The 13,596-nt window shown below is 34.3% G+C and overlaps 1 protein-coding gene across 4 annotated transcripts in view; it reads right to left on the bottom strand.

Moving 5' to 3' along the window:
• The window catches only part of LOC131149427 (probable sugar phosphate/phosphate translocator At1g06470), a 106,013-nt gene that overhangs the window by 17,985 nt on the left and 74,432 nt on the right, over positions 1-13,596 (bottom strand). For 3 of the 4 annotated variants that reach the window (XR_009135218.1, XM_058099856.1, XM_058099857.1), the window contains exons 8-9: positions 7,425-7,609; positions 5,949-6,035 (exon numbers count right to left, since the gene is read on the bottom strand). Coding sequence is in view for 3 of the 4 variants with exons in the window: in XM_058099856.1 (XP_057955839.1) it covers positions 5,949-6,035; positions 7,425-7,609 (272 nt within the window). In the remaining variant the exon portion in view is untranslated. Of the gene's footprint in view, positions 1-5,948; positions 6,036-7,424; positions 7,634-13,596 lie in introns of all 4 variants that reach the window. The other variant, XM_058099858.1, reaches the window with a different exon arrangement.

Genomic DNA, 13,596 nt, shown 5'->3' with positions numbered 1-13,596 from the left:
ACTGGTCTTATAACTGTCCTATAAAACTTCCCTATTAATTTTAAGAGTATTCTACGATTACAAAGCACACTTGAAACACTTCTCCATTTTATCCAACCTGCTTTAACTTTATGCATCACATCATCTTCAATTTCTCCTTCAGCTTGCATAATAGATCCAAGGTATCGAAATCTACAAGTTTCTTTTGTTCTCCCTTTTCTTCCTCTTTCTATTTCTCTCCCATAATTCTCTCTTTCTGTTTCTCAAATCACCCTACATCAAATTCTCCAAGTCTTTCAATTTGTTAATGTGAACAGGCACCACATGATTATTAATATAATATGGAAAAATTGAAAGAAATGCTAGTAATTTCATTGTGTGTCTATTTCTAAACAAAGCCCTTCATAAATTACTCATTGTCATATTTCAATCCTCTAGTTTACTCCTTCAAAACAACTAGCCAACTTGAACGTGAACCACATGACTACTAATGTAATATGGAAAAATTGAACAAAAGGCTAGTAATTTCATAGCATGTCTACCTCTACGCAATGCCCTTTTGAATTACTCATTGCATATTTCATTTTTCTGGTTTACTCCAAAACCATAGTATCAAATAATGACTGCTACATAGCATAATGGTCATTACGTAATGGAAAATAAGGCCTTCGATACCATTACAAACCACTAATGCGGTGCGCAAAAAATTCACGGCTGTAACGGCCCATAATGGGTGTTACACTTATGTTACGGCCCGTAACAGTTCTTACACTACATTATGGCTGCTGACTCCTTATCTCCTCGAATCTAGTTCATTTTTGTGGTTCTCTTCAAGTTTTGCTGCTTCTTCCCCTCTCATCTCCTTCATCCAGCTTAGATCTACTGATCTGAAACTTTGAAACCCCCAAAATCAGCTCCAATTTGTTGTTTGTAGCTGTGCTCCACAGGTCGGCTGAGTCAGCTCTTCAATCTATGGAGATTTTCACAATTTCTTGGCAAAATTGCTGTTATTTGGGAAAGTTTAGGATATATTCTACAAGGAAATCGTGAAATAGAAGAAATTTGGGGATTTGGAGGCTTGCAGCTCAAACTCACTCCATTTGGTAGGTTCAGCCACTTTTGGGACTTAGGTATGCCTTCTTCCAAACTTCAGTCTTCCATCTTCTTCTTCTTCTTCTTCTTTTAATTTAAAGCAGCAGAGGCTACTCCAGCACTACTACAGTGCTACACTGCTAGTAGGCTACTAAATTATTAATTTATACTTATTACTAATTGCTTTTATTTTATTTTATGTATGTAAAATTGTAAATAATTAATTATACAAGTAAAATTTATTAATTAATATAAAAAAAAATACTAAAATAGTATAAAGTATAGAATCTATGGCACATAGATTTACAAATAATATATAAGTAAAAAATTATTAAATAATATAAAAATTTCTGCAAATTATAAATCTACATATTTATTTTTTTAAATACCTTGACAATTATTAATTTAATATTCGATCTACAATTTATAATATATTCTAAGTTCTACACAATTAGTCAAGTGACTCAAGTACACTACCTTTTAAATAATTAAATTGTAAGATCTACAATTCTATATTTATTTTGCTAAATTGTAAATTGTAAATTGTAATATAAATAATTGTAAATCAACTAAAATTTTTAATAGTTAGCAACTTAAAGTCTTAAATTTAATCCATCATTATCTTATATTGTTATGTAATTAGCTGATTATGTACCATTTTATTCTTAATTTCTTGTATAAGGACCATAACTCTTTATTTTTACTTGTGTAGAAATCTTCTAATCAAGCATCAAGATGCCGCTTGATAAAAAAGGAAGTGAAGAGCTACTCCAGTGGAAGGTAGTAGACATGTTGTCTGATGAAATTATGTGGAAAGACAATTAAAGGAGGAATTACACGATTGAAACAACACCTAGCACATAAAAAAGGTTAGGTGTCTTCGTGTCTCAATGTAACCACGCAGGTTAGAGAAGAAATGATGAAACATCTACAACAATATGCAGAGAAGAAGAAAGATAAACAAAAAAGGCAAGAGGAACTAGAAGCTCAAATTAGATGATATTTTGAAAATTTGAGTGATGAAGAAGATTCAGAAGAGGAAAGAATGACATTTGCTCAACAAGAAAGCATACAAGCACAAGAAGAATGGGAAGAGAGACAAAAATTTAGCGCAAGAATTGGTGAAAGTGGCAATTATTATGAATAGGGTGGTGGCTCTAGAAGTGCCAGTGCCGGTGGTTTTGGTGGAGCTCGGTCACTAAGAGTTCATGAAGTTGGAGGTAGTGGACAATAGTGGATTTGCCTTGATGCCCCTGAAGTTAGATTAAGGGTGATGTATCCTACTTTAGAAAGAAGTAGGAGTGCCAAGCAACTAAAAATAAATAACACAATTCTAAAGGGTTTAAGGAGTAAATTAGGAAAAGCAGTGGGAAAATTCCTAATTTATAATCAAATTCCAGCGAATGTAGCTGATTCTCCATTTATGTAACCGAAGCTTAATGTTGCTATAGAGGTTGGAATGGAGGTGAAGAGCCCATCACCCTATGAGGTCTCTGAAATATATTTGTAGCAAGAGTATCAAGAAATGAAAAATTATATATCTTCTTTTGTTGGCATTTGGAAGGAGAGAGATGTAACCATTATGTGTGATAGTTGGGACCCACAAGAAAACACATAATAAACCTTTTAGTTTATCGCAAATAGAGGCACTATTTTCCACAAGTCAGTTGATGCCTCTAATGTGCCAAGTCGAATAGCTGAATGTTATTTCAAGTAATTTTCTTATTTTGATCGACTTAAGTAACTTGATGACTTGTATATTTTTCAACTAAGTAGTATTAAATCTACAATTTCATTTTGAATTAATGGATGAGGTGGTTGAAGAAATTGGAGACGAAAATGTTGTCCAAGTAGTGACTGACAATAAAGCTACAATGAAGGCAGGCGGGGAATTATTAATGCAAACGAGGTCCAATCTCTACTGGATAGCATGTGTAGCTCATTGTATAGATCTTATTTTGAGACATTGTTAAGAAAAGTATGCGATGAAAGTCTTAGAAGATGCAAAAATAATAACCACTTTTATTTAAAACCACATATGGACAGTGAATTTCATGAAGAAATTCACAAATAAGAGAGAATTGCTTCGTCCTGCCATCACTCGATTTGCCACCAACTTTATTGCCTTAGAGACCATTGTTAGGCATAAACAAGCATTGAGGGAAATGTTCATATCTCATGCTTGGAAAAACTCAAGGTTTGGGATGGCAAAATCAGGCCCAGCATATAATATGAAGAAGATTATCTTAGGGAGAGTTTTGACGAAAGGCCTCTGATATAATTAAAGTATAGGAACCCTTAGTGAAAGTTTTTAAATTAGTTGATAGTGATGAAAAACCAACCATGGGATTCGTATACAAGGCAATTGATAGGGCAAAGTTGGTCATTCAGAAAGAATGTCAATTCTACAAAGATTATTGGAAAATTATTGATAACTGGTAGAGTTTTCAATTGCACCAAGACTTGCACGCAGCTGGTAAGTGTAATAAAATACAATTTCTTAATATTTAAACTTTTAAATTATGCATAATTGCATTAAAACAACATTATTGATTAATACGTTTGTAAATTTAATTTTAGGATTTTTTTTAACCCCTAACTCCTTTATGGTGCCTCACCGACTCACCCTCTCCTGAAGTTGCTAGAGAAGTCATGGATGGAGTTAAAAAAAGTGAAAACCAAGCTAGTATCTAATATAGATACTCAAATTTGGGCTATTAATCAAGTAAGGATCCGTTCTATTGAATAATGAATTATTTTAATATTTTGTAATACTTTCTATAATACATATCTAATTAATAATTATACTTCACAATCCTTCTTTTTTAGTTGTTGCTAACTTGCTATATTGGGATAGGTAGGAGACATTTCGAACCCCGTTGGCTCAAAAGGCACTAAAACAAACAAATCTTGGTAAATGCAGCTAAATAATGGATGAATATATTTGTTTTGTCATTTTTTTGTTCAAATTTGACTTTTCAAAAATAGACTATATTGACATATGTTTTTCTTCAATTATTTATGCAGTCAAATGGTGGATTCATTATGGCATGTGTGCTCCTAAGCTCCAAAGAATAGCAATCAGAGTTCTTAACCAGGTCACATCAGCTTGGAACTATGAGCGTAATTGGAGCACCTTCAGCATCATCCATACAAGAACAAGGAATAAACTAAAGTACATGAGACTACAAAAACTTGCTTTCATGCATTACAACATGAGATTAAAGTTAAAACATACAATGAGAAGAAGCCAACAGAAAATCGAAGAGAGTTTCAACCCTATCAATTTGGACTATATTTGCCCAAAAGGATGACCCTTAGGAGAGAGAGATACTTTTACTCGACAGTCAAGACAACTCAAATTGGTTACATGAAGAAGTTGGTGGTACTGTAGAAAGAGGTGATCAACCACCAATAAACATGCATGATTCAAGTTCAAGTCTTGAACGTACACAAAGTGATGATAATCTTGGTTTGAGCCCCCCAAAGTGATGATGGTGGTAGTGGTACTAGGACTGGGGCTGGGGGTGATGGTGGTGGTATCGGTGGCAATGCAGAATATGATTATGCGCATGACACAAGGACATCATTTGTAGGGAATACATATCCTCCTAGTCGTTATGGACAACATGATATATCCAAAAAATATGACTGGGGTATTCCGGACGAGTACCAATCTTCACAACCCAAGAGGAGTGCTACTAGTTGTGGCCCTAGTGGGAGTCATGGTGCACAACCTAGAATAAGTCAACGACACCGAGATCGTGATTTTGCTGAAGATTCATATGGTGTGGTTCGTAATTTTGGAGACTTTGCTTTAGATGATTCATCATCACAATCATATGAATCTCACAATAGCAGTTATCATACAGCATATCCACCACCTCAACACTATGATCCATATTATGCGCCTCATCCTAGTGGGTCAAGGTCTAGTGAGTCTTCTTCTATACACTACCCAGAGCTAACTCCAGCCCCAACTTATGGATATTATTCAAGATATGGTCAAGGAGGAGATTATGCACCTCCTATATCAGTTGGATTTTCACCACCAGTAGATTTTTAGGAGTAAGAACAAAATAATGTGAACATGTGTATATTCGGCTATGTATTTCCACAAGGGCGGGGATATGATTCCCAATCCCAATCTCACGATAGAGATGCAGATTATGAAGACCCTCCACGCCATTCTTTTGGTGGTGACATGTGATATATTGTAATATTGTATTAATGTATTCAACTATTGATACCAATCGTTTTTCCAATTCATGTATGCGTATATTGAGTATTGACTCATTTTTAGTAATTTTATGTCTCTAATTAATTGATTCTTCATTTTAATAACATTTCTACATTTTCTACCCATTAAAGTAGTGCAAACTAATATATATATATATATATATATAACTTTTTTTGTATACGGCACACTAAAATTAATATAAAAATCATAATGCCTATTAAAAAGCATTTGTAGGTTGAATACAAGCAGTCAAAATTCATTAAAAATCATGTATTAATAGGTATCATGCTTATTCTTCAATTTTGGCATGGTTGTGCATGCGTGAAACAAATTCACAACTGTTATGCCGCTTCCCATTACATAACACCCACGTCTCCGACATCCCACAACACTCGCAACTGTTATGCGATGTTACCCGCAACCGTGATTTAAAACCATGTCCAAAACACCTAGCAAGCTCTGACAGATATTCACAGATTTTTTTCAAAACAGAGACTAAAAGAACTATCAAAATAATCTATTAAATAGAGAGCATAAGACACATTGACTATGATAGATATAAAAAAAAAACAGAAGAAGCCACAATTCATTAAGTATTAAATGCTAGACTCAACCATAGTTCATTGATGGTTCATACCAAAATAGTGACAGCCTCCTTGACAACTCCAGCAATTGTCACAGTCACTGCACTAGTTACCGAGACAAGAATGAATTCTGTTAACACCTGCAGCAAGAGGCACAGCTTATCCCTTGTGGGCAGGAACTCAGATCAAAGGAGACGCGGCTTACTAGAGCATGAACATAAGAAAATATGAAATATTTGTTTTCAATATCACCCCCCCCCCCCCCCAGCGCCCAAAACATCCAACCCAAAAGACACTCTAACACCACCAACTAAAAGGAAACAAATATGTGTATATAAGCATGCAACAGTGTAAAGCTATTTATGATTAAATATATCGACTTTTTTTTTTTTTTTTTTGCAGGATCTACATTTTGACAATCCCACTCTTCGATACAAAAACTATTCTAGCCATGACCACCATTCAATGTCTAAAAAGGCTCAATCGAGGCTCGCCTCAAGATGAGGCATGACTAAAACATCTCGAGGCTCAATCTAAAAATCCAGCCCATTACACACTCTTATGCATTTGTACAAAAGGCATGCCCTTTATGCCATTGAAGTTCAAGCTTATGCAATTTGGGTGTGTGAATCTCAAGTTAGATTTGGCTAGAAAATTTAACCACACCTTTATATGAAAAATGTCGTAGCATGAGTTAATCTGTAAAACTGTTGAACCTCAACCTTTCCAAAATAATTGACAGTTGCACCTTATATCTTGAAAATAATTTGAACTTTATAATGTTATACCTATCATTTGGTATGATTTACTAAATGAATTCAAGTTAGTATTTGGCGAACAAGTATTTTACAAATTATATGTGATTTTTTTTCACATTTTAGTTGTAATTCTTTCAAATTTTTTTTCCTTTTTATAAATATATGTAATTTATTCATATATTTTTGTCCAGAAGTAAAATTCTCTAAAGGGCTACACCTCAAAACCTTCCTTATGCCCCCCCTGTTAAGGGTTTGCCTTATGCCTTCACCTTTAAAACATTTTGGCTACAAAGAATTAAGTTGGTCAAATGTTGTTAGCTATTTTATCTAATGGATTAAAATTTAATTTAAACACTAATTGGAAGCAGCATCTGGATGAGATGACAACATGATACATTTGGATCATAAAAATCTGAACCACACAAAAAAATTATTGAGAGGTGCAACTGTAGCAAATCTCTATTATTAATTAGCGGAATCGTTTGCGGTTTTCAATCAGTTTTTTTTTTTTCTTAAGACTGAAACAAATTTTTATAACTTCCAGTTATCTTCTTAACTTCCCATTATCCCCTAAAAATAATAAATTTAAAGAAGTGAAAACATTTAAACAAGTCTTTATAACTTCCCATTATCTTCTTCTCTCTATTGCTTCCCAAAAAAATAGTAAATCTAAAAATGTGTGGCACACACGTAATGTGGCCCACAACTAATACAACACACACTCATGCACACGCGCACACACACAGAATGCCTTTTTATAGAAATGCTTACCATAAAGAAGGCAAGAGTTCCACCAAAAAACATCAGCAAGCAACTCCGAGCAACATGCCACGAGTTATTGAAGTACTCGTTCATTTTTAATTCGCGCCATGGATCCAGCATAAGAGAGAGGAAAGCAGTTGCAATGGCCATGACTGGAGTCACATAGCTCATCAACACAAGAGGATTTTTCAAGCCTGAAAACAGCCGCATAGAAGCATCTCAGGCTAGATTAGCAGTAAATCAATGTATAATTGATCCTAAATATCTCAAAAAATGTAAAATAGACTGATCTTTGCATGGTTTTCAAACCTGGAATGATCAACAACCTGGTAAAACTACTGGGCCTGTTGGACCAGTCGGACCAACAGGTCAAACCAATAATGCCATCAGGACAATATTTACATATATATAATACAGCACTAGTAGATATAATATTACAAATATGTGGTCATAATCACCTATTAGCTAGTTATACTAAAAAATAATTACCAGCAACAATTTATATAAAAAAAATTTATAAATGTCAAATATTTAAAAATAATTTTGAATTTTTAAAAAAGGCAGATAGAGGTGAGTTCAGTTTAATTGAAAATTAATTTAAGTTGGAGCCCATGGGCACTAAACATTCAGACATGTCTTAATCCTATCTAGCAAATACAACATCAAACTGCAGTTTGTTGGGTGGTAACTCATTTCTATTTGCTTATTTGAGGTCCTGGGATCAATTCCATTTGGCTGCAATTTGCCTACACAGTATTCGCATTTTTGTGCAGGAGCAGATTAACCCACCACTAACCCCAGTCCAGACCTGTTTGGGTCAGTTTAGGCTGATTCTGACCGGATTGGTCTGTTTCAAATCCAACTTCTAGCTTGTACTTGGATCAGTCTGATTATGGTTCCAGTAGGACCTGATTGGATCAGCAGTCTATTCTAGGTCTTGAAACCATGGGTTTCGGAGTCAAAAGAATCATATGCAGGGCCAAGGTCAAAGAGAATGGACATCTGCATGAAACAAAACTAAGATAATTCTGAGCCTGATCTGTCATTGATTGGAACCACTTACAGTAAGGGCTGAAATTGAAAAAAAAACTGAATTTGATAAGCACTGATGATAAATGCTGAACTGGATTAGTTTTGCAAGTCCTAAGTACCGTTTGGCTAAGCCAGCAATAATTACTAAATATAAGTGAAGTACTTCTAAAATTAACATTAGCTACTCAGATTTATAATAAGTAGGGAATTTTCCAAATAATTCTACACATATTTCATATTTTAACAAATTGTGGCATTAAAATAAATAAATTAAAATTACAAGATAACAATTAAGTGAAAATTATTATAAATTTAGTTATAGTAACATATTATTAATTTGATTAAAAATATATTAATTATATTGAAATTTAAAAAAAAAATTACAATCCAATCAATATATTTGAAGTATACATTTTTTTTTAAAAACATAATTCTTAATAATACTCATATTTTAAAACTACTATAAACTATATTATAAAAATATGAATTAATTTGAAATTTATTAATATAATTTATAACCCTTATTATTTAATATATATACTTTTCAAAAAAATTGAACTATGTAATTTACTAAAAACACGAGTTTGCTATCGTGTGGTAAAGTAGCACTACAAAATGCCAGCCATCTGTGGTTGCTTATAAAAACCCACTCAAAATAATAAATTTTTTTTTTTTTTACCTACATTATATAATAACCACTTTTTTGTTTAGATGCTAAAGAGCACTAGTTGACAAACACTTATTTTGACAAACATTTATTTTAAGACTGCAGGTCTGTGGAAGAGTGACAAATTCGCAGTCTTATGGTGTATATGGCTGGAGAGTAATGCACAGATTTTTTTCTGTGAAGAAGTTAAACTGCTCACTAGTGTGGGAAAATATTCAGTACATGGCATCTTTATGGTGCATCAGGTACGGAATTTCTGGGGAAGTTAGTTTTCGGGATTTAAACAGGGCTTAGAGGAACTCGCTGGTTTGATTTTTGTTGTCTTAGTTTTTTTCTTTTTCCTGGTTTGAACCAGATTTTCTACAAGAGAAAATATCTTATTCTCCCTCCTTTTAAATTCTTTTCCTATTAATGAAATTTCTATTTCTATATATATAGTGATAAGCGCTTCATACACTTTATTAAGGGAAAAAGACAACTGACCTTCTGAGGTTTGCCAAAAAGTCACAGACCTCCCCTAAGGTTTTAAAAATCCCATAGACCTCCCTTGACATTTGATTTTTCGGACACTCACCCCTCAAAAGGCTTGGCTCTTTGCCGAATATAAGGGTAAGTTTTGTGCCTTTTTTTCAAACCTCGACGGAGGTCTCTTGAATTTTGAAACCTCGAGGGAAGTCTGTGTCTTTTTGCCAAACCTCAGGTGAGGTCACTGTCTTTTACCCTTTTTTAAAAGTGCAGTGAAATGGAGGCTAAGCCAGTTAAAGACTTACACATACCTTGAGTACGGTATCCTATCCTAGGATTGGTGTAATGAACCATCTTGCCATTACTAAACAAGACTGTCTCATACTAATCAAAGGAACTAAATATTCCAAGTGATGATATCTTCTAGCTTTCATCTTTCTGCATATAGGAACCACTATTGATCCATTTGCAACAGCAGCAAACTGACAGCAATAAAACTAGATTAAAATTAGCCTTGGTACTAATCGCAACTGACAGTCAATGTTTTATTTAGGATTCGACTAATCTCATGTTCCAACCATAAAGGTGAATTCCACACAATGGAACTAGGTTGACCACTCCCAAGTTTATGGTTGATTGATTTCCACAGTAGTTGCAAAATTTTTATCTTTATAATTTTTTTTATAAGAAAAATAATTTTATTAATGAATGAGAGTGAAGAAATACATGAGTTGGAGAATGAGGTGCACACAATTTCAGGAAAAAAAAAAGAAGAAGAAGAAAAAAAAGACACCACTAAGAACAGTTAAAAAAGGGCAGCCCTTCAATCCCTAAGCAAATTTGATAAAAAAAAAAATCCTTCAAAATGGCCTTGAAGCTAACGCCTGTAGGGAGGTCAAAAAGCCAAATCTATCCCATGACTTGTAGGAAGGTTTTATATTTCTTGAAAAATCCTAGCAATCCTTTCAATCCACAAGGTCCCAAAAGTAGCATGTAAAGCACAATTGCGCAAAATTCTACATTCCTTACTTCTTCCAAACTCCCAACACTAGACCAACATGAGGTCATTTGGTCATGGGGGTCTCCCATGCCTCACCAAAAAGGGAAAGAAAGTGTTACTCAAAGCTGCCTAGCCACTCACCAACATAGAAAATATGCTTATTCGTATCCTAGACTCAAAACATATCACGCAAATAGCTGAACTGATGGCCTTATTGGGTTTGATCACCTACAATAAGTCATTGGTATTAATCTATTGAGAACCACGGTCCAAGAAAATCGCTTGATCTTGGAAGGGATCTAAACCATCCAAGTAACATCCTCTAGAGGGAAAGGATAAGAGTTCGAAGATTTCAATAAGTGGAGGGAAAAAGATTTAGACAAGAAAAAATCAGAACAATCCCCAAGCCAAATGCAAAAATCACACCATAAATGAGGGGCAAAGGAATCCAAAAATACCAACAAATTGATCAACTCATGCTATGCTACCTCAATTTGCACCTATAATGATGAGTTTATACTTACTTTTTATAATCTTGTGCCAAAGGGAGTCTGCTTCTAAGGAAAATATTCATACCATTTCCTCACTAAAGAGATGTTCTAAGACACCAAATTCCTAAGCCCCAAACCCCTTCTGATTTAGGTACCCTAACCACATCCGAACTAATAATATGATCCCTTTTACAATCATACCTGCTATACCGCAAAAGTCAAATCATAATAGGGATTCTGAAGCAACAGCAACAGCAACAACAAAACCAAGCCTTAAGCCCACTAGGCAACGTCGGCTAACATGAATCCTTTCCTACCAATTTATACAATCATAGGCAATTTCTTCTGAAACTCAAGGGCTATTAAATCCTTACTATCTCATTCCAAGTTATGATAGGTCTACCCCTATCCCTTCTGTTGCTACTAATAGTAATTATCTCAATCCTCCTCATTGGTGCACTATTTGTTCTATGTTGCAAGCACCCAAACCATCCAAGTCATCCCTCCCTTGTCTTATCTTCTACCAATGCTATGCCTAATCTACTGCGAATATTTTCATTCTTTAATTTATCTTTTAGCGTTACACCACTCTTCCACCTTAGCATTCTCATTGCAGCAACTTTTATTTTTTGGATAAGTTGTTTCTTGGTTGCTCAACATTCTGATCCATGTAGCACCACAACTAGTCTTATAGCCATCCTATAGAACTTTCCTTTTAATTTTAAGGTTATTCTATGACCACACATAACATGCCCGAAGCACTTCTTTATTTTACCCACCCTACTTTAACTCAATGTAACATCATCTTTGATGTCACCTTCAACTTGCATAATAGATCCAAGATATCAAAAACTAGTTGTGTTATTAATTCCTTGACCATCAAGTTTAGCATTTCTCCAATATTCCTTCTACATCTGAAATTTCATTTCATATATTCTTTCTTATTTCTACTTATCCTAAAACCTCTAGATCGAATGCTTCTCTCCTTATTTCTAACTTAGATTCCATTCCACCTCTAGTTTCATCAATCAAGGCAATATTATCTACAAACAACATATGCCATAGAACCTCATTTTGCATATTCCTAATAATTTCATTCATCACTAGAGCAAAAAGAAAAGGGCTCAAAGCAAATCCTCAACAGGCAGTATCATCCTCATTTCTTTCTTTCCCTAGCATACCAAATTCAAATGTGTCTCTCTTCCCTCCTTTTGTATGTAATCTATCATAAAAATTATTATATGCTCTATGTTTAGCTTCACTAATGTCCTTTTCGGCATCTTTTCTTGCCTCTTTGCACTTTTCTTGCCATGCTTTATACCTAATTCATTTTGTCTTTACGACTTTATAAATGTTGAACCCACCATCAACTTTCTTTCCTAGCTGAGAAATTCTCTCTAGATTCACCTAAAATCACTTTTGCTATCTTTTTAATAGAGGTAGGTATCCTACCCCATCGAGTGTTTACATCTTCTCTATCCCCTACTGTCGAATCACCCTCTTTCATCATTTTATCAATAAAATTTATTATATTTTCTTTCTTTAGGCTACACCACTTAGTTCTCTTCAATTGATTTATGTTGTCCTTTCTCTTCCATTTTTAATATATATAATCTACCACTAGAACACTATGTTCTTTTGTAGTTAAACTTTCACCTATATAACTTTACAATCCTTACATGCTAAATGATCTATCCTCCCAATTAAGGAAAAATCTATTTGATTTTCATTTTGTCCGCTTTTGAAGGTTAGTAAGTGTTCTTCTCTCTTCTTAGAGCATTAATTCATTGTCATAATATCATATGAACCGGCAAAGTCTAAGATCATATCTCCAAACTCATTTTTATCTCCATATCCATGTCCTCCATGTATCCTCTTATAACCTTTATTATCCTTTCTAGTGTGTCCATTCAGATAAGCTCTTCTGTATATTTTCTCAATCCTTGATATCCCTTATATAATACTATCTACATCTTCCCAAAATTGTCTTTTAAGTTTTGAAGCTTATTTGAGGAGCATAAGCACTAATTAAATTTTTATTATCCCTTAACTTAAGATCATCTTAATTTTGGTGATTCCATTTTTCAGTACACTTGGATGGTATAAGTCCAATGCATTGCTCGTAGGGGGCAGCCCAAAGCATAATCTATAAGGATTCATATCATAGAAATCTGACAAGTTTTATGCTGGCTTTTAGATACCTCACGCAGCCCTCCTCCTGTAATTGGGCTTTTGGGATTGGCTGTGTGTGAAAAGATTTTGGTAGGAATCTAAAAAGGGAGAAAAAATGGGAATACTCAAAACCTCCTAAGGATACTAAGCCCACTTCCAAGTCCCAACCCTCGAATCACCAACTCTAACTCCAAAAAATCAAAGATCTAGAATTGCACCCTAAACGATGACGCGAATAAAACAAAGACCAAGACAAAACAATGCACCCAACTAAGGACATAAAATCCCCTAGCTCACGTTATCCCCCTTAATACTAGTTACACTACTCGTAGACGTGACGATCTTCAAGCCTGG

Source organism: Malania oleifera, chromosome 2 (assembly GCF_029873635.1).
Source record: "Malania oleifera isolate guangnan ecotype guangnan chromosome 2, ASM2987363v1, whole genome shotgun sequence".
NCBI lineage: Eukaryota > Viridiplantae > Streptophyta > Magnoliopsida > Santalales > Ximeniaceae > Malania > Malania oleifera.
The sequence above is the reverse complement of the archived record's forward strand: the minus strand, read 5'-3'. Positions and strand labels throughout refer to the sequence as shown.